We start from the raw sequence: 22,373 nt of genomic DNA, 5'->3' as shown, positions 1-22,373 counted from the left end.
GCTGAGCTGACTAGAATTTACATAAATAAGACTTCGTCTTTTCATGATTGCAATGGAAGAGTAAAAACGTGCTGCCAGAATTTTCTCCTGGGGGTTTCTTAGTTTTTGATGAAGGTAGAAGGTGGTCCAGCTTGCTCTGGCAACCCGTGTGCTGAGGGGCCTCGCGCAGGTGCCGGCCAGGGGAGCCGCTCCGGCTGTGTGCTGTCTGCCATGGCCCGTGATGCGTTGTCCTTGCTGGGTGCGTGTGTGAAGCGACGCCGGGCCGCTCGCTGCGGAGTGGAGGGTGGTGGTAGGGTGTCGCAGGCGGAGCAGGCTGCGCACGCCTGGGCACGCTGTTAGCAGAATTCACCTGAAACCGGCAGCTCACCAGCAAAGGCACTTTTGGCTGAACTGTCTGTGCGGGGGAGAGCTGGCCATGCAAGGACCATCAGATACGGTCTTCCCTGCTTTGGAATGAGCTTGTAATATTAGCGCTTTGATGTTGAGGGAAGGAAATCTTTGAGCTAAATTCTTCCTCTGAAATATTGCTGTATTTGGTGATGGTGCTGTGGATTTGTATAAAGAGATGTGGTTTTGCCCACCTGTAGAGAGTACCGCTATAACTAATTTCAAGATTTTGAGAATTCTGCATTTGAGGAATTATTTTGTCTTTTCTTTGCATTCCTTTTTACTAAGAACATATATAATTAGTGACTAACACTGTTGACTGACTGATTTTTTTTTTTTTTTTTTTTAATCTGTATTACATTACTCAGTATGGAAGATTATTCAAAGTAAAACTTTCATCTATTTTCTCTTCTGGGAAATGACTCCTGAGGCAATATCTTAGTCTTGTCTTTAAATCTGTGTTTTCTAATGCTATAACCAGTGCTGAGTGTACCTATGGATATTTAATTGTCATATTGTAATAACTAGAATGTTTGTGTTAATGATGTTTTTAAATGCATAGTAGTAATTGCATTCTTTTCTGCACGTGTGGCCTTTTTCTGGTCTTATAATTTGTGCATCTGTTAATTTTAGTAATTAGATTGAGTGGTAACACTACATTTGATTTTGGTTTTATTTCAGGCTCATTTAACTGTTTCCCTGTGGTAAGCATAATGAAAATGGAACCTCACACTAAATTTTAGTCATCAGTGCTCACTTTAATGCTTAGGTTCAATTACTTCATCAATATTTCTATGGAAAAAGTAAATTTGCTTATCGAAGAAAGTACTTTTCCTTAACCTCGATTAAACATTTTCTTGCACGGGGAAGTTTAGAGCAAGATGGATGTGCAGTACAAAAATGCTGGTTTTGGTGTGTTCAGCAGCAAAAGTTTCACTACTGTCATGGAATTTATATCCATCGTTCTAAAGAACACTAGATTAGCATATGATATAACATTGGTTGACATATCTGGAGGTTTCTAATGGCAACACAATATGAGAATTAAAGCTCTTAATGATATTGTTCTTTTGTTCTACCTCCTTTTTTGTTGCAGTATTGAAGTCACTCTTTCCTTCCCATTCCCAGGCCTCTCATATCCCTACTTTCCTGCTGTTTGAATATAGTACAGTGGTCGAGTTACCCACTAACCAAGCAGGAGTGGATTAACTGGATGATTCTCTGCCAAAGCAGGTATTATCCAATGTCATCAATCCTAAAAGCCGTTCTGGTATTTTGGAAAGTCTGTTCTTTGGAAAGTGATTTTTATTTGTCTAAAAGCCTGTAGGATCTAGGTTTGTAAGTGCTTGCTTGAGGAATTCAAGGTGGGCGTTAGTCATATTCATTTAAATGAGTTCATTATTGATAAGCTTTTGTGGGGTCAACTTTTAAATTAGTGCAGGATTAACATGGTCGTACATCTATAGTGAGAGGGAGCATTAGGAGTTCTTTGATAAACATTTATCTTAAAAAACGCATCTATTTGAGAGTGACACTCGGAGCTAGGAGTCAATGGCAGAGCTTTTGTCTTCAGGCAGTTGTCCAAAAGGAAAATTCATAGGCAGACTTTCAGCAATGTTGAATTAGTGGCAGAGATCACTGTCAGTGCAAAGATTTGCAACATGGCTGTGCATATATATAAGTGGATAAGGATCCAGGGTCATCCTTACCTTTGAGTTTCTTTAGCTGATTGGGTTATATTCAGCCATAGCTTCTTATGTCTGATACTCCAGAAGGCCTGGATTAGCTGCTGGTGAAGTTGTAATAAAATAAAGGATGTGGCTCCTTAAAAGGTGGTTGTATTCACAAGTTTGTCTGCTGGTAATTCTGATTTTTTTCTAAAAAGGAGTTATTCTTTATAAAAGCAGTCACAGTAAATTTTCTAGTTCTGTGCAATTTTCTTTCCATTCTGGTTTTCCGTGGTTATAAATAACACACGAAATGACTTTCAAGGTAGAAAGCAGGAATCCATTTTGAAATATTCTATAAAATAAAGAATGATTTATGGTTTCATATGATTTTGGCTGAAAGCACTCGGGCTTTGCCAGGTCATCAAAGTCCTGTCAGGAGAATCTATTATTTATTGTTCGATATGCTGGGAGTGGTGTAAGTACTTTATGTTTATCTTATGTAAGTTTAGTGTTAGGAAAAATCACTTCCAAATACTAATAAAGTTTTTAAAATATACTGTGAAAAACTAGCCTCAATATTACAGATGTAAATTACAAAGTTAACATTGATGATTGCATTTTTAAAAAATTAAAAATGAATAATTCCTAATGTTTTTATTGTTGCAGGAAGTTTTTAAGATGTGCCTAAAATGTTTTCTAATACATCTTCAGCGCTGGTGTTTTGGTTACAGTGTCTTATATAAGTACTCTGTCTTCAGTTTACATCAGCAGCTATTTAGAGTTTTACAGCAAAAGCTAGGTGGAAAACCAGCTGAAGATGGATATTTTTTGATGTCACTGGTCATTGTGGACTAACATAGTGGCACTGACTTGCAATGTTGATGTCTGGAAGGAGCAAACAGACCCATATTATTATTATTATTACTTGTAAACAAGTCATTACCTGTCCATGTAAATGCCAAACAAAATTAACCCTGACTCACAGTTGTCTGCCTTTTTTATTTTTTTAGTATTCTCCAAGCAAAAACATACCTTCATCTTCTTAGTGACCTTTTTTTAACCTGACTGAAATTGAGGCATGGTTTTCTGACATGCCTTCTGTTCTGAGGTTTTTTGTGTTTCTTCAGGTTTTCCAGATTATATTGCTGATTTTACAAAATAAGAGACTGTACTGTAGTATTCTTGTGATCGTACTGTGAAAAACATAGAGTAGGTCATCTGCACATCAATGTGGACAACTCATTTGAAGAAACCCTTAGCAAGGTATTTTGAAATTGTAGTCTGAATCAGGAGTAATTGAGAAGACGCATTTGTCCCCAGTAGATAATGTCAGTCCGCTGCTGGGAGAATGGTCATAAAGCTGGTCATTCACCCCTTCTACAGGAACTCCTCTCTTTGTAAGTCACTGGTGCACTGAGGTTGCTCTGGAGCCAACAAAGCATTTTGTAAGAGCCGCTGCTGGTACACAGATAACTGTATGGAATTACTAATGTAGGAGAAGAAACTTTTTACTTTTTAAGTCTCCTTTTATGAAATGTTTAAAAATATGTAAGGAGCAAGAAGAGCAAGCTGTTTCCCCATGAGGAGACAGAGAAGGAAGTGAAAGTGTTAGAAGACTTTGGTATAAAGAAAACTGAATGTGTGTCTTACTGTACAAATCTTTTCCTATGTGTGCTTTGCTTTATCTGCTGCTGTTGGTTGTACACCAAAGATTAGGGTTATAGCCGTAGTACGTGCTAGAGAAGTCTACTGACAAATCCTCTTTGTTCAGTACAATTTGATTTTTTTCTTTAAGACACAAAGAATCTTCTGGATTTTACCTGTCACCTTCATTAACAGATGTGATGTAAGGGGACGTACTCGTACAGATAATACTTGTTTCTATAAGAAAGTACACAAATTGGATATTTCTTCAAAAAATACCCTTGTACTGGAAGGTAACCCTCTAATTGTGTAAAGTAAAGCTGCTGTTCCTTTCCTCACTTTGAAGTAATCTGCTTTCACCTGTGGTCTGCCAAACTGGGTCCCAGTTTTTTGATCTGTTACCTGGATTCAGTGTCTTAGACATTCCAAGAGCAAACTGTTTAGGTACAGTAGAACTTTGCCACACAAAGACAATGTGACTCATCCAGTGATTCAATTTTTATGTAAGTGTTTAATAAGCTAAAATTGTGTTATGTTCATGTCTAGATCTGATTTATGTTTTTCTGATATCTTTGATGTTCATTTTCCTGGGCTGTTACGACTTCGAGCCAAATTCAGAAAGTGCATTCTCTTACTGATTCCCCTCCACGCCCCTCCCACCCCCGAGAACACTGCTTGGTTTGAGAATGATTTTTAGTAACGTTCATTTTTTATTTGGAGCGTAAGTGTCTGCTTGTGTTCCTTTTCTAAATAACCTTTATTTGCATCAGCTGTGAGATTTGGTGTTTTTCATTGCCGTGTTCCGCTGATGGTACACAGATAACTGTATAGAATTACTAATACAGGAGAAGAAGCTTTTTATGTGTGGCTCCTTCCTTGGCCAGTTATGATTTCTTACTTGTCTTAGTGAGTTGTCATTTCTATGCCACTACATATTCGGTAATGCAGAAATATTTTTTGTTACTACTCTGCAATATGAGCATACAATAAAATGAATCAAACCTATTATCAAGTTTAATTAGGTAGCTTTGACTTAAAATATTGTATACAATAAGTATTTTCACTTCATTTGTGATTAAATTATAGAATGCCATTTAAGTTCTACGTATACCAAAAACATACAGACATACCATGAAGGTTGTGTAGTGAGCTTCTCCAGAATCAACTGCTCTTCTTTTCTTAGAAGTTCAGATACAAAGAAAATTTATTGCAGTTGGTCAGCTGTCTGACTCCAGAAGATTGTTTTGAAATTGTCTGTGTTCCAGCATTTTTAATATACTTCCCTTCAACATTTTATATTATGAAAAAGCCACTTGTAATTTATTTAGTAGATACAGTGGAGCAAATTAAACATTTAAACCTTTTCAACATGAATCTTGTGAATTCAGTAAAAGCTTATCAGCTGGATGACTGGGAAATAGTTTACAGTGAATAACCCAGGAACCAAAATGCTTCCACACATGTGAAGCTGTTTAGTATATAAATTGCTTGGGACAGTGAATGTATCCGTTTAAAGTCACTTGAAGAGGCAGTGCATCGCTATAGCATAGTGTATAGCGGCTAATCAGAAGAGACACAATGTGTGAGCCTGAAATACTTGATTACACAGAGGTGAATTATAACTTTTTATTATTTTGGAAAGCTTTTAAAATCAATTGGCTTTTCAAGCTGAAGAAAACAGCTTTCTAGCTTAGCATTTATCCCGAATTTTAATTTTGCTGTGTTGAAACTGAAAGTAGCATTGGTATCTTGATAACTATATAATATGTAGCTAATTCCTCTATTTCTTGCTTATTTACTTGTAAAACACATTATTCTTGAAAATGAAAGTACAGCTGATTTTGCTTCAGAGGGAAGGTCCAAAAATTAATGTAATAGAGATTATTTTGGTCAGAGGTTGCTGGAAACAACCAGATGTAGACTTCAAGGTCAGATTGCAGCAGCCACATCTGTAAGATTTATTGAGATTAATTTGCCTCTTATGTATCCAAAAAGCCTAGAATGGATATGGTGCTTAGGCAGTGAAACCTAGTATGAAACCTAGTATGATCAGAAGTGGACTGTGCCGTTCATCGTCAGGTTGTCATGAACCTAGTGCTGATTGTGTCTGCTTGCTGGCTTCCTTCTGGTTCTGCCGCTGTTTCTGTAGTCCTGGTGTCTCTTGCAGCAGTTTCCAGTGCATTATACAGATAGCTGGAGAAACACAGAAGTTTGTAGGACTAACTTGAGTTTCTACATGCTGAAGTGAGCCATGGCACACCATGTTTTCTAGTCTAATTAGAGCCAGTTTGTCACAGTTTAGTCTGCTTGCCATTTTTTTCAGTATCTTTCCAAGAGCATGCAAGAAGTCCAAACACAGCAGGTCAAGTATGTAGTCAGCATTTTTTCTGGGTCAGTAGTAGAAAGACTTAGAAGTTGGTTCACTTTGACTTTGCACTTGTGTTGCAGTGAGGCAGCGTCACGGATTTGTGCAAATGCATCATTTTCTGGATAGATGTCAAGAAGTACCTATGAAATTCTACCTATTAGAAGGTGTTACTGAGCCAGAGATCACTGATGAGTAAAATCTCTAATTTTATACTTATTTTTATATCTGTCTGCAGATGTAATGTCCTACTTCATTGAAATTCTAAATTAATGTTTCCTTGAGAAGGCCAGAGAGGCTAATTTACCTAATATTGCATCTGATAAACAGAGCTTAGTAAGTGGAGAAAGAAGGCAGTGGCTTTAAGGAATGGTGATACAGGTTTCAGCTAGTACTCATCAGTCCTCCTTCATGAAGGAGAACTTTTTATCTTTGTTTTTCCTGGTAAGAGAAATGAGATGCAGGACAGTTTTAACATAATGCAAATATTTCATGTGTAAGTGATCTAAAGGGGGCATATGAAGGGGCCTGGAACTACCCAAAGAGTTTATGCTTCTTGATAATAAGCACTGCTATTTCTGAATTGATTCTGCCTCAAATACGAAGAACTTCTGAGTCAGCGTATTAAACTGATACAAGAATTGTATGGACTGCTTATTCCTCTCCATAAATCCCTTTAATGCTGCCAGATGTTTATGTATAACGTACTGAAGTCTGGATCTGTTGCTGCTTTCTTGTGGTTGGACCATGCAATTCCTATTCAGACTTCTTAATTTCCTGCTGCTACCATTGCAAATCTAAGAATTGTCTGTATTTGGAACCTTATGTGAGAAAATGTTCTTTTGCAGTAGCGCATTTGATTTCAGATGCAATAAAATATATGCTGTGTTTCACAGTAACTAATATGCATAATAGCTTAGTAGGAAAATACTGGTTGCTGTTAATTATACCAGAGGGCAGATTTCCTGATGATTCAGTAATTTGATTACTGATTTCGATAGCAGTACAATCTTAGATTTTTTTTTTTTAATAAACTAAAAAGAAGTGTAGATTTTTATTTAGATCTTGCTGTTCTTTGATCCAAGGTATTGGATCCACACCATTACTGAACTGCCTGTTCAAAAACATTAAATGTCGTGAGTGACACAGGTTGTAGCGCTAAGTCCTTCATCCCGTAAGCTGGCAAGCCAGAAGCTGACTGTTCCCCGAGAGGGAGGAGTGACGGGAAGTGTTGAAATAATCCTGCATGAGGGAAACAGCTGAGAGATGACTAGCTTTATTTACTCATTAGGCATAAGTGGAACTTCAGAATCAATATTAGGGATGTAATCTTTCCCCTGCAATCACATGAATTCTGTAATAAATCATTATCTTCAAACCAAACTGTGAGCAAGAAGTTTTGGAGTCTGTTCTCCCCTATAGCTAGGGTCTGAAGACATTGCAAAATTTGGGTATAATCCAGTTTAGAGTTTTTGACCAATTGAAGTTCAGAATAGGAAACTGTTTCCAAATAGGAACAAGTTGTAAAAATAATCTACTTCTCTGTTATTGAATAATCTGAAGGGGAGTGTGGCCAGCAGGTCAACGGAGGTTCTCCTACCCCTCTACTCTGCCCTGGTGAGGCCCCATCTGCAGTGCTGTGTCCAGTTCTGGGCTCCCCAGTTCAAGAAAGATGAGGAGCTACTGGACAGAGTCCAGCGGAGGGCTATGAGGATGGTGAGGGGACTGGAGCATCTCTCCTACGAGGAAAGGCTGAGGGAGCTGGGCTTGTTTAGCCTGAAGAAGAGAAGGCTGCGAGGGGACCTTAGAAATGCCTCTAAATGTCTGCAGGGTGGGTGTCAGGAGGACGGGGCCAGACTCTTTTCAGTGATGCCCAGTGACAGGACAAGGGGCAACGGGCACAAACTGAAGCCTGGGAAATTCCAGCTGAACACGAGGAGGAACTTCTTCCCTCTGAGGGTGACGGAGCCCTGGCCCAGGCTGCCCAGGGAGGCTGTGGAGTCTCCTTCTCTGGAGATATTCCAGCCCCGCCTGGACGCGGTGCTGTGCAGCCTGCTCTGGGTGACCCTGCTTCGGCAGGGGGTTGGACTGGGTGACCCACAGAGGTCCCTTCCAGCCCCCACCATTCTGTGATTCTGTGATTTTGCATACCCGTGTGGGCATCCTGTAGGAGATAGTTCAGCTTCATGTGCTATCATTAAATAAATCTCTGCCATTTCTGTAAGGAGGCTTTTCCAAGTTAGTTATTTTTGTTCTTGGGTAGAGAGGGGCTATCTGCAGTTGTATGATAATGGTCTGTTGACCGGAGCTGCCTTTCTTGGAAAAGGCTTTTGTAAAGTAACCATCATGCAGTCCAGCTCACATGTAGGAGTAACTTGCATTTGACAAGACTACCTATTTTCCGTGTGGTTTGATTTCTGTTGGAGAATTCAGAAACTGGTGCCAAGGCACAGTCATATTTCTTTGGTTTACCAAGATTTTGTCACGTAGGAATAAATGGTGTCTTGCTCCATCAAGTTGTTCTAAGAGCCTCTCCAAAAGCTGAAATGCGTAGGCCTTGCATTTCTTACACTTTCTCATTCTTTTGCCAGTGGGTACTCGGGGGGCCACGGTATCTTACAAGCAAAGGGTTGGTGAAGAAAATTGATGCCAGCTTTCAAGAGCGAGGGAGCTAATTCAGGGAACAATTTCATCCAAGGTTAATGGAAGAACAGACCTCCAACACGGTATCAATTGGATCAAGCTTAAAGCAATCAGTTATGCCCCAGCAGCTATAACTCCAGTCCTGGTCAGCCAGGCAGCACTGGTGATGCTTTACAACACTTTCTCAGTGGCTTTTATCAATAAGGAAGGAGAAACAAGTTTTCTCAATTCCATTTCCAGAGTAATATTCTCTGTGCCCAAATGAGGGAAAGAAAACCTTTTTCAGGAACTGCAAACAAAATAGTAGTTGTAGATTCTATTCCAGATAGTTTATAGACAGAGAGAAATGAAATATATATATAAGCACTTTCAGAGGACAGCTGGACGTGGAGTTGCTTTCACAAAATAAGGCTGTGTGCATCTGGGATCTGGTGACAGTCCTGAAGTGTGTGCTGCAGTGAAGGTGTTTTTTCTTGTCTCTTTGTTTAGAAGGGTCTCTGTTTTGAGTTCCTGCTTCAAAAAATTCAGCTCTAAAGGCTTTATCAGAGGCATTTCATAGGCCTTTACAACACATATTGATTTAGGTTCTCTTCACTCAAAAGTTAGCTGGGCTCGTTTTCTTAGTCACATTTAATGTCACTTGTTCTTTCTCCTGCCAAAAATTACATCTGCATTTTGAGTAGAAAATAGCATATGTGTCTTACTTCATACAGGTTATATTTGTAGTAGCTTTTAATGCTAGGAATGCCTTTAGTTCAGTGGTGAACATGTATGTTCAGATTTTTTCAAGTGGTTTGTGTTGTCAGAAGATTACATTCTGAGCTGAGACGTGCTGATTTTGAAATCTTGGCATTGTGGTAGCACTTCAGGCTTCCCAAGCTGCTGTAAGTAACCAGACAGCATATACTGCAGTGCTGCCTCTGAAACAAGGGATCGGAACACCTGCTGGTGTGTTAAAGAGCTGAAAACTTTTGATGTCATTGAAAGTGGGTTTCCATTTCTAAATTGGTTCAATATAGCAACTTTCTGAAATATAAAATTTAAAAAAAAAACCACAGTGAAACACCACATCGCACTGTTTTGAAGTGACTGTTACCTGTTGGCCTTTCAAGGCTGTGAAAGCAGTGTCCCAGGAACTGATGCAATTCCTCTTTTCTCCTTCCAGAGACTAAATCCATGGTAAGTCTTTGCTTGCTGTGGAATGCAGTGCAAAGCTATTGCAGCTTTCTCTGTTTTATCAACTCAGAAAGGGATTTTTTTAAGTTTTTTTTTTAATCTATCAAAATAGTAAGTGTTAAAACCAGCAGATTTGCAAGGACGTTGTAGCTGTTTTCCTGGAAAATTTGCCATGCCTGCCTTAAACCTTGTGTCAGGTGCACCCGCCTGGTAAGAACCAGGGCTTCTCACCCCGGCCTGTCACCGACCACTGTGTCCCCCTCGCCGGGACACCGTGACCCTGGTCACAAGCTTTCCCCAGTGGTGGAAAGAGAAAGGCGGGACTCCTCGGTTGACAGGCAATGACCTGCCTCCGCTGAGGAAGATTTCTGGACTTCTGACCATTAATGACCACAGGCCAGATCTGACCAGGCTATAAAAGGGACTCCCCACCAGAAGCGCCCGGAGAGAGATGGTTCTCGGGAGCAGCAGGCCTGTGATCATGGCCTCTTCCCATGGGTTGAGACATCCATGGAAACGTCCCGGGACTGAGTGCCCTCACCCTTTCGGTGGGTGATTATTTTTTCTGGATATCCATGAGTGAGCACTCGCACCTTCTTGGGGTGAGCGATCCTGTCTTCTGGGTACCCTTGAGTGAGAGTTTCCCTGTTGTGAGTGAACGTGTGCACACTTTGGGCCACCATTCTTGTGTGTAGTTGTGCAGTGATAGACTTATAATTTTATTAAATTTGTCAGAGTGTCGTCCTAGTTACCCGCTCGCCGCCTTTTGCTAGGTTGGTTGTTTATGGCCTCATGTTGCATCAGAGGAGGTTTAGGTTCGATATTAGGAAAAATTTCTTTACTGAGGGAAGGGTCAGGCGTTGGACCAGGCTGCCCAGGACAGTGGTGGAGTCCCCATCCATGGAAGTGTTCGAAGAATGTGTAGATGTGGCACTTCGGGACATGGTTTAGGAGGCATGGTGGTGTTGGGTTGACGGTTGGACTTCATGATCTTAGAGGTCTTTTCGAACATTAATGATTCTATGTTTCTATGATTAAAGTTTGTTTGAGTAGTTCTAGCCTCACACCATGCAGTATTAACTCCCAACTGATATCGAGAACCTGTAAATGAGCTCTGTCTGCCGAAGCGTTTGTAATACAGGATCTCCGTTGAACTAGACTGTTGTATTTTGATGCTATTAAACTGATTTTTGAAGTGTACTTTTGGTCAGTCTCACACTTCCGCAACAAACCTGCTTGCTTCCTTTTGCTGATACAAATGTTTGTACTTTTGGACTGCCAACACTGTCATGGAACTGGTCTGCTGAAAACTGACCATCTACTTCATGTGGAAGCAGGTCGGGAATGGAGGAAGATAAGGGTAGAGAGATTCAACCTCTTTAGTGTGATGTTTGTGTTTGCTGGCTTAAGGAGTTCATGGAACTATGGTCTTGCATATCTAAGTCCCGCTAAGTGTTTTCTAGACTGCATTTCAGGTTCTAGAATTAATAAAAGCTAGCTCAATCATTTAAACTTTTTTGTTGCTGTGAGTGCTAAATTGTACTTAATATCCCAATGTTAGACTTCAGTCTAACAGCTCCTTACTCTAAGTAAGTGGAAAATGCGTTTTAAATAAATCGTCAGATTGGCAACATGCTGACCTTTTATTCATTTATGAAGGCAGTATTTTTCTCTCTAGAAATAGATAACTGCAGGCCTGAAATTCTTATGAAGATGACGTCTGGCACGAAGCTAGCCAAAGGAGTTTGTGCCCTACGACATCTGCTTTTTTTCCCCTTTTGGTTCTGTCTCTCTCCAGTTCTACCAGTACATCTGCTTCTGGCGCTGCGCTGCAAATCAGATCAGTGAAACACTCCTTTCACTTTGTTCAATCTCATCCCTTAATTGAATATGTAGCCTAAGTGTCTCCTAATACCAGTCACTTAGAATTTGATTGCTTTTCCTGAAATACCTGCTTAAACAGCCAACAGATCATTTAAAAAGAGGTTTCAGCAAAGCTAGTGGCATGCAGCCTTTTAGGTAGCAAGCTGTACTTCTTTTCTGAATCTGGTCAGAAATCCAGGTCATCTAGCTCTGCATGCAAAAATCTGGTGAGTGGGAGTGGAAGTTAGAGAACAGCCTAGTTTGTTTATTAAACCTCCAGTTGGCATCACGTGCCATTCCAAGCATGTATTGCTGGTAGAGAAGAAATATCACTAGCCTTTTTTTTTTTCTTACCTATTTTCTTTTTTACTATATATCTTTTCTAAATAAAGTGAAAACATAGTGGTTTGACAGAGTGTAATTGCGTGACATGGGAGCTTTTGATAGGGATACCACTTTACCACTGTAAGGACAACCATCTCGGGTTCCTTCGGTCCCTAACACTACCCTTAAATGTGAAGTGAAAGTACACCTGCACTGTCAGTGTAGCTTTGCCGTTTACACTTGGGTCTTGGTCTGCATGCAGGATATTGAGTGTGCGCCTGGGCACTCTTCTGGAGCAACCCAATTAGTTCAATCAGAAACAAAGCCCAAATCCAGTTGTGAGACCTGTTCACACTAGAGATGTTTGTCACTAGATGATATGGAGGAGACAGCACCGTGCAGTACTCCGTCTGCCGTGTGCAGTTGTTCAGTGCCATCCCAACAGGTTTATACCCTCACCCCTTCCGATGCATCCTTGGACAATATACCAGGGCATGCAACATTTGCTGTGTATTTCCTAATTTAAAACCACCATTTTAATGGGTTGTTACACAGTCTTCACATTATGTCAAACACTTTGAACAAAAATACACAAAAATGCTCTCAGATAATACCTGTCGGTATCAGGAGGGATACACTTACAGATCATCCCATTAAAATCTGGGTATCATGCTGGCAAGTGCTCAGTCTTTTTATGATAACAAGATGTCTAGAGAAGAGACTGGTAACAAGCTTTAACTCAGAGGTAGTAGTGTTTGCAAGCGACACGTGCCTTACAATTACTCGAAAAAACCCCACAAGTGTCACATTCCAGAGTGTCCTAGCAAAATGTTAATGAATGCAAAATCGTGTTCATTATTTTAGTAGCATGAGAGTATTAAAAATTTCGGTGATTCCCATTGTAAACTTCCTTTTGTTTGAATTGCCTGCTTCTGACCAAGTTCTAACTTTATTTCATTTTTTAATACAGCTTAGCATACCAAGTTCTAAAAGTTGCCTGTGTCCTTTCAGGTTTGCCTGAATCTATTGTTGCAGCAGCATGTGCCAGGAGCGGCCAGAGAGTTCTTCATGTTGATTCGTAAGTTACACCAGTAATTTTCCTTCATAAGAGTTAAACTGGCTAGAAATATATCTGTGTCTATGTCAGTGTGCCCTTCAGGACTTCTGGTGTGTGTTCATGTGGCATCAAGTAATCTTACGCTTCTGTCTCTACCTTATTTTTGGGGTGTTATTTCCATCAGTGGAACAGGCAGTTTTTGCATGCTAGCTGAGTAATTTGGAACATCACTTATGTGGTCAAGGATGCTGTTGATGGCTCCTTCTTTCACACAGACAGGAACTGTTGCAGGTTTAGTGCCCTTCGTTATCATTCCTGACAGTAATTATCCCATTCTGTTTTTATGAGAATTTTTACCGGAGCCATTATCACTTAGTGACAAAATGTTTTACTGGTATCTCATTTGTATCAGTTCTCAATGCCTAGAGAAGTTAAGGCAAGTGTTTTTGCATTTTAATTGTTATCAAAAGGAAGAGGAGTGAAATCTGGCTGATAAGGCAGATGAACACAGCAGTCCTCTTTGTTTGCTATATTCTCTGTATCCCATGGTAAATTAGTTTGTAAGAAGAGTACAGAACACCACTGAAATCAGAGCGTTCAAAAAGTACTGCTGTTGCACTTGGAAATAGAAGGATTTGGAGTAGCATATTTCATTGCATCCTTTCATGAGATCAACATCTGATATTACTTCTCTTTACCAATTAGCCGAAGTTAAATTTATTTTTTTTTTTAGAAACTTTGTAACTGTACACCATGATGCACACTGTTTATTAGAAAAATTAAAGATATTTGAACCTTGGCTTATTTGTGTACCTGCTCAGCAAAATTTAGTAGCATGACCCAAGTCTAGAGCTCTGGTTTCTGAGGCAAGATTGAGATCAAATGCTGCAGCCTCAGGTGACCAAGACAGACTCTTAAAATACCCCTCTCCCATCTAACATTTTAAATAATTTTCTCATAACTCTTTTGAGACGATCGATCATGTCTAAGCAGCTTTTGAGGCTACTGTACTGCTGTGTTTTTCTATAAGATAACAAATGCAATGTATTTTGTGAGATTTCTGTGCTAGACACCTCACTGTGCCTGCTGTAGTTCATTATGTGAGATCAAGGTATGATTATACCAATCATTTAAATTTTTGTTTTTCCCTGTCACCTTGCTGCTTTTTCAGTCCCGTTGTTAGTGCAGTTATGCAATTTGCTGGGCTACTGTGGTTTTGGGAGAGGGTCACAAGCAGCAGGCAAGGACTACCTAAGCAGCGCTGCTGCTGCTGAATGTCGTAGCCTAAAATGCATAATAATTTTCTAAGGTTAAACATATTTCTGCATTTCAGCTGTGCTAAATATTTGTGCGTGCAACCAAAGTGTATAATTTGGTAAAATTTGACCTGATGTGTGTGTTGGGGGGGAAGTCTTACGTGTTTAACTGTAAAATCACAACTCTCTAATAACCAGTAAAAGTCTATGTGGAGACTGGTTTCAGGCAACCCGTTACCTGTAGCTGATACCTGCTGGGTTTTGGCAGAGAGTGTGACAGGTGGTTTGGAGGTGGTGATAGCAGCGAGAGTGCTGTGAGCTGAGATGCTCCGATCGTTAGTACTTGTTCGCCGGTATCTATGAGGTGGCATAGTGTTTCATTTTTATGTCATATTTTTGAGCATGTGCCTTTCTATGAAAGTTCTTGTGATATGCACCTGTGTGTCCAGCATCTAGGTTTAGAGACTTTTCCCAGAGACAGTATACTTGTTCTCAGTTTTTCTTGTGCCTTGCACCAAGAGCTTAAAAGGGATATGCTTTCTGCTGGTCGTTTTCTCTGAACATCATCGATTCAGGATTAAATTTCTGTAATCTCTTTTGCCTACAGCCCTTCAAAGGACCCATTCATTTTTCATAGATTTAATTTTAAATAGTGCATGATTTCAAAATTTGCAAGACATGGCTGCAGAAAATACGCTTTGCAGTTGCTCAGTTTGCTGTTACACTGCCCACAAGGTGTCTGGCTTCCTGTCTGGGGCTGGGTGGAGGACAGGGGATGCGCTTCAGAGTCAGTAGTTTTTGTCAATAGGAAGATGTTTGAATTAAGAACTCGTCTTTTGAATCTTCAGGCACTGTGGGCTACTCTCAGAACGTGTGGAAAACTCCCAGAAACTGTAAGGAAAAAAGTCCTTAAGTGGACTAATATTCCAGCATTTTACATTATAATGGGATAGTCCACAGCAAGGCAGGACTTGATGCTTCATATTTAATGTAACAAATGATTCAGTTGAGACAAAGACAGCTGTTAAAATTGTAATAATTTTAAAGAAATATGCAACTATGTAGTAGTGAAGTACTGGAAAATGCAAGCAGTGTTCTGCCGTGGAGGCAAAAAGAATGCTTAGATGCAGGTCAAGCAGATCTTATTGAGGTTACTATAAAGACCTCATGCATAATGTGTAAGGGTGTGTTGATTTTGGACGTTTTGGTACAGTAATTCTTAAATTGGCTATTAAATTGCTAACCAAAATACTAAACCCCTTATTTTAGAATAAGCAGATGCAGAATGAATAAAATAGTTACACTTTGATTTTAAGCTTAATACATATATTACTGGTAGACTACTTAGATTTTGTTAAATGAACCACTTCCGTTTTTTCAATTTTTCATGCTCATTGGCTATCAAAGTCTGTAATAATAGTTAGCCACTGGAACTCGAGTTCTTTTATCCATGCCTATTTTTAGCTATGATGAAGAGCCTTTCAGAAAACTCGCAGAAGCAGGCAGTTAGAATTGTGGAATACAGATTTTGTTTATTACTGTTTTCACTTAAATATGCTCATTTACATTCACACTTGCTTTTGTTTTTATGTTGAAAACGAAAGCTTCCACATTTGATTCCTTTCTCCTGTGGAGTTACTTTCTAACTCTAGTGCAGGCTAAGGTCAGGGGAGGGTGTTCTTAATCAAGGTGTTCTTCACTCATGTCAATAGTTGCCGTTTTAATTGGTGTATGTGCTCACTGAATCATGATCTAGAATCCATATCTTGAGAAAAAAAATAGAAATGTTTATACTGTACAACCGCTTCCCCATAAATAGGGAAGCGTTTCAAGCCATCTGCTTTTCATGTTTAACTTAGTACTCTTGCAAAAAAAGCCTACCAAAACCAGCAGAAAACCCCCACCCTGATGCCATTTGAATTTTAAGTGAAAAGTTAAGTCTTAGAAAGCTTGCCAGAGATTCACCTGAATTAAACATTTTAATTTTGTCTACTAAATGTCTAGTTTAATATACTAATTTCTAGATGAATTTTCAAATTTCATTTTACTGGCGTAACAGTATAATTGAAAATTCATCAACAAAAAATCTGTTAACATTCAGAATATCACTTTTTAACAACATATGTTGTTCCCTTCTTGAAGGATCGTGAGTTTACATTTTTTTCAGCATATAAGAAAATAGGATTTGGGGTTGCTGAAATACTTGTTGGTGTCAGGTGTGTTACTTAGGTTAACCTTGTGTTCTCTACAAATGTCAGAGGTAAGTTAGGGACAAGTATAGAAAATGTATATGGATAAAGACTTTGTTTATAGTTTGCTTGCACTCATTACCTTGTGTACATAGTTGTATTACTTTTAATCTCCAACCATGTTTGCATTTATCATAATATACTGCATAGGTGATTATGGAAGATGGTTTTGAAGTGGCCCATTATAAAATACTAAGTTCTAAGTTTGATTTATAGACACTGTCCAAGCATCACCATCAACAGTAGCTAATCTTATTCAAAATAGTCACTTCACTGCAGTGTTGCCATAAATTCCTGTAGAAGGATTTTAAACTAAAGTTAGCTTCTGCCAAATAGTAATTGAAGGAGCTCTATTTCTCTGTGCCAGCTATCTGTCTCAATAAACGTAAAATCTGTGGTTCTTTTCGGAGAGCTACATTTACAGTAGATATTAATGAGCTGTTGATGTGAAATTTCAAGGATATTTGTTAAGTGATTTAGAAAAGTAATTTGCAATTTAAAATGTGGAGATTAGCACTTAGTTTAAACTTGAAGTTGCTGAAGAAAGGTAGATCGAGATTAAAAGTTGATTACTTGAAGTGAATATACTTCCCATACTAATTGTTCATATGCATAGGACTTTCTTCTGACGGCTTGTCATCTTTTCTGCTTTTGGTCCTTTGCTTATTTGCTTCTTATAATCATATATCTATGTAGTTATGTACTAGTTTGGTTACTGAGGATGGGGCAGTTAGAGGTGAGGTGTGTTTAGCTACATTTTGTACTTGATTTTCAGCATTAGAATATAGCATTTGTAGATACAGTTTTATTGTTTACATCCTTCCTCACTGACTGATTTTTCTTTCCATGTAGAGTTTAATTCGAAGTCAGAGGAGTGTCAGGATGCAGGGTATCCACTCCTCTTTTGTGCCCAGTTTGCTCTGTCTCTTCACGTGTTGTGCATCTGGACACCTGTTATCTTTCTTATTTTTTGACCTTACTTTGTCTGTAGAGTACTTGAGTGTTCTTTGTGTCCAAAGTTCTGTTTTACCTGAGCGACCAGAAGCATGCTGGGCTCCCTTCCGGTCCCCCTGCCCCTGCGACACTTACTCTTTTAGTTTGTTCTGCTTCTTGCTAGACAACATCTCACTTTTTTTCAGAACTTGTGAAATACATAAAGTAATGCAGCCCGTGTCTTCATATAGCTTTCGTTTTGATCTTTAACTTATGTGAAGTGAGGTAGCTGTGTAAGTACAGCAACCAGAGAGGCAAAAGGTCGCTTCTGAAAGCAGATTCATTTCTTGCAAGAAAAACAGAGGAATTACTTATCTTCTGGCAAGGAAACGTAGGCAAAAATTCTTAATTCTGGTGTGTTTAGACCTTTATTGAAAAAGTTGTTTTTATTTTGTGGAAGGATCTGATCTTGTAGCAAAGGTGTTAGAGAGCAAAACATGGTCTCAACTGGTCCATGCTAATGACCTTAGGCCATGTTCATATCCCAGGATATAATGTCATGTGGTACAAGTGACTGCCACCATCTCCCCTCCAGTGAGCCGAAGGATCTCAAAAGCTGTTTGGGTTAAACCCTTCCTCATGGAAGGCAGGGAAGTGGAATCCACTCCTCATGCTCCAAAACACAATTACTAGGCCAGAATGGGAATTTTTTAATACATGTGACTGTGTACTTAATAGGTAGCACGGGAAACTTTGTGGGTTTGAAACCTCAGTCGTTTTGTGTTCAGATCCTTAAAATCAATGTGGCAGTAACTTCTTTCGCAAAAGACAGCTGCTCTGATGGTTCGAGACTTCCTTCTGAAAATCAAATGCGGGACAGATACATACAGGCAGCTCTTGGGAGCAGTCGTGAGGCATCAGCAGCTTTTTTTCCTAGACATCACCAGCTTTGACTGTTACACCATGGCTGTTACGACGTGGCACGGAAAAGGGCAGTCTGCTTCACAGGCCCGGTCCATGCAATACTTTCTCTGTTCTTATGTATGTTTTACTTGTGTATCTCATGCTTTCAGAAGTGTTCGGTTTCTCAAATTGCAGTCTGTCTTCAAAAAGGCATGTTACATATTCTCTTGGTTTGGATTCGAAGAAAGTTAATTAGTTGGAAACAATTTGCAGTTTCAGTGTTCTGGACCCAGATTTGCTAATTCTTTCAAAGTATTTGAAGAAAAAATGGTGTTAGTAACTGAGAAAAAAAATTGCAAACTAATGTAGGAGAAGAGAGAATCAAGCTTTTTGCAAAGGTAAAGCTGTGCTTGGGCTACATTTCCAAAACCTCAGAAAAATGGCTCTAGCAGTGCTGCCGTTAGCTCTGAAGTACAGATGCGAGGTTTGAAAAATGTGAACCAAAAGAGGAAGTATTTTAATTCATGTGAAAATCTAGGTAAAACAGGAGAAGTTTGGAGCAAATATCACCCAGGAAATGATGTATGGTAGAGAAAGAAAACATCTGTGCCCTATCTGACTTGGCAGAAAAATTAATTTCTAACTCTGCTGTTACACCTTCAAGATGTTTCATGTTCTTACTTAGAAGATAATTGAATTATAATGCTCAAAAAGAGAGAGAATATCCATCTCTGTAGTTTGCTAATATAGCAAGAAGAGGAGGAGCTTAGTCCTAGAGATTTTGGGACAATATTTTAGCTTTAATTAGGCTTTGATCTTGACCATTACTTTAACTAATTCTTTGGTTCATCTTCAGGGCAATTATAACAAAAATATGTGGTTACAAAGGTCTCCTAATTGTAAAACCATTAGTCAGCTCTTCTCAGAATTCCTCTTCAAGATCTTTACTAAAACTTTGCTCTTTGTGTCAGTAATCATGTCTGGTTTACCTTCTTTTTGCAGTGTTTTCAGATGAGAAAATTAAGCAATCCTGATTCATCATGTAATGCAGGGTGAACTAATTGAAATTCTGGGGAAGAAAAATCTGTAAGTTGATGCTTCAAGAGAAGATGAATATTTGAGGTGGGGAAGGGCTAACTTGGGCAAGGTGCTCAGGAGCCAGAGGAAAGGAAGGACAGCTGCGATTCATTTTCCATTTGAGAAAGGCCGTACTGTCTTCTCAAAACTGATTGAGCTTCAGAACAGCCTTATAGAGTGCTTTGTTGAAAAGATTGATTCACATCAATGGTGGTTAAAAAGAAAAGTGGTTTCAAAGGAAAATCCACCTGATGAACAGAGGAATGTTTACATCAAAGATGTTTGACAGCTCACAAATAAACCTTTGCAACTTTCTGTGAAAATAACATACTCATTTATCTGACTGAATGTTTTAATTTTGAATATTCTAAATATGCATGAACTTATATTGGTATGGATTCAAGAAACCCAGTCCTAATTTTAGACAGGTGTTTTCTGCGATTTGTGTGATCGATGGCCTTGCTTGCTCTGACAGCCAGATTGTATTCCATATTCAAGGAAACTTGCAACTAAAGCAGCAGATTCCCTTAGAAATAAATCTTCATGGCTGTGTTTTTGGAAATCCCAGAAGTGGCAGGTAATATATGGATATTGAACTTTTTATTCAGCGGAATCTTAAGAAGAAGCAAGAAATTAACCCACGCCATTGACAGCTAAAGCAAAGCTGGAGGTTATCATTGCATGCAACTATCAGTTGCTGTTCTGCAGATTGAAATCTGACGGAATCAGGCATTTAATGTGTTTAATCCTCATTGCTTTGCATTCTGTATGATACCAAATAGCAGTACTTGTTAAGCCTCACCCGTGTCATGCACATCATGGGGTAAGTATGTAAGTATTTTACAGATGATTGGAGTTTCTGGTTGGTAACAGATCTGCAGATGGAGCTCTTCTGTCTAAGAGTAACCGAATTGCAGGGTAGACAATGTGTTCTCCCGAAGTACAGACCCAGTCCTCCCGGTTCATGGCCTGAAACACCCGGTTCTGTTGTGGAAGCTGCCTGTATTCAGTGAACGCTGGATTTTGTTGCCTGTGCACAGGATGTCCTATTTATGTTCCTCACTGTCGCCTGGCAGTAGCTGAAAGACTTTTTTGGGTCAGTTTCTAGTCAGGAGCGATTAGGCGTTGTGTAGCAGACATCTGTCCTTCATATGCTAAGTAAGCAACATAGCGTAGCGCATCACCCTCCGGTGCCGTGAAGGGGCTGACACTCCCGATGAAGTCTTTGTCAGGGCAGATAAGCCTTGTCAAAACTATCCCATCTTAAACAGTAGAATCAAACCTGAATTTAGTTTTTCGCTTTCATCCCCCTTATCTCTACAATTGAAAAGTGGAAGAGGTTATTAAAAGACTTGAGGTTCATTTGATTCAGCAGTCTTTGCATTATTTTGTAAAATGCAAACCCCATCTTCCTCCCCAATTTTTTTTTTTTAGTGTATGTAATAAGATTATATCTCCATTGAGGAGGGTATTTTTGTCACCTTTCACGCTTCTGAAGTGCCAACGTACACTGCCAGAAAACAGAGTTAAATTCCTGAAATGACTTTTTTATTTTGCAAAAGCTAGTGATTCTTTAAAATGTGATTGTTGTATTATTTTTCCAGTCAAAGTTGTTAAATATTTAAGATGTGGTATGCATGATAAAAAAAGCTGATTAATCCAGTTGATGTTTAGAGAAATAATGATTGGAAATTTTAAAAAAGGGAGAGCAGAGACTTCCTTTGATTAGCAGCAGAACTATTAATTGTCTGTGATTTAAAAGTAGTAAACTAATGTTTTCAAGGCAGGAGGTGGTAAATATAAACTGAGAAGTATTCAGGGAGGTACGATCATTCAGCACACATCAGTTCCTTTGGCTCCACCTACAGTATATGCAGTTTAAGCAGAGTTTTGCCGGAGCATCTGAACAGTCTATAGTAAGCACGATCTGTTCTGTAAGCAGCAGATAAACAATAGAGCGAACTTTCCTTTATTTGACAGAATGGAGAAGAGAGATGTGGTTTCTACTGTCTGGACCCCATTGGAGTTTACTTAACTCTCCTTTGCGTAGCCAGCTCGTGAAGCACTGTTGGTTCGGAAGTGGCGTGCGATGCAGTGATGTTACCTTCCAGACCAGCTTCGGGCAGCAGCAGTACAGCTGTGCCCGTGGGACAAAGCTGTTAGGTCCTGCCAGAACCTGAAACTGTGGAGTTTGCTACGGATGCAAAAAGCCTGAACTGGCTTTGCTGAAAGCTCAGGTGAAAGGGGCAGACTTGTTGGCTTGGCTCCATGCTGAGTGAGGAGGTCTATAGCGGTGCTCAGGTTGGAGTTACAGGTGTAGAGTCAGTCCTGGCTGAGGCATTACTTGTATTTTCCTTTTACTCACAGCATCCCGTGTGCTTTTCTCAGCATTATTCGTTTTACCCTCCAAATAATTTCATTTTGAACTATAGTCTGTTTAGTAAGAGATGCATACAAATGAGTGAAAATGGGAATTTTGCGTCTCATTAAGAGTTGTGAAATATTACACCTGTTTTCATATTCTGCATCTGTAAGATCTGCCATGGAAAATATTTTGAGCATCTCAAACTTGATGGAGTTTTCTTTAAACCTGAAGAAGGTATGTTTTATCTGTCTATGAAGTTTCATTGTTGTTTTTTCTTTGCAGGAGAAATTACTATGGTGGAAACTGGGCCAGCTTTAGTTTTTCAGGGTTACTTTCCTGGATTAAAGAAAACCAGGTAAAAATTTCTGAAATTACTTTTTCAACATAATTTAACATTGAATCTGGGTTGTTTGCATAACTTATTAGAAGACAAATTATCACAATGCTCTTTTTCTTTGGTA

General features: G+C 39.3%; 1 protein-coding gene across 1 annotated transcript in view; it reads left to right on the top strand.

Annotated features, from left to right (window-relative positions):
- Positions 1 to 22,373, top strand: part of CHM (CHM Rab escort protein) — a 74,731-nt gene that overhangs the window by 1,843 nt on the left and 50,515 nt on the right. The window contains exons 2-3 of the mRNA XM_075435667.1: positions 13,084 to 13,150; positions 22,195 to 22,267. Coding sequence (XP_075291782.1) covers positions 13,084 to 13,150; positions 22,195 to 22,267 — 140 coding nt within the window. The remainder of the gene's footprint in view (positions 1 to 13,083; positions 13,151 to 22,194; positions 22,268 to 22,373) is intronic.

Source organism: Opisthocomus hoazin, chromosome 14, assembly GCF_030867145.1.
Source record: "Opisthocomus hoazin isolate bOpiHoa1 chromosome 14, bOpiHoa1.hap1, whole genome shotgun sequence".
In the NCBI taxonomy this organism is placed as follows: domain Eukaryota; kingdom Metazoa; phylum Chordata; class Aves; order Opisthocomiformes; family Opisthocomidae; genus Opisthocomus; species Opisthocomus hoazin.
Note: the sequence above shows the minus strand (reverse complement) of the source record. Positions and strands in the feature narration are given on the sequence as shown.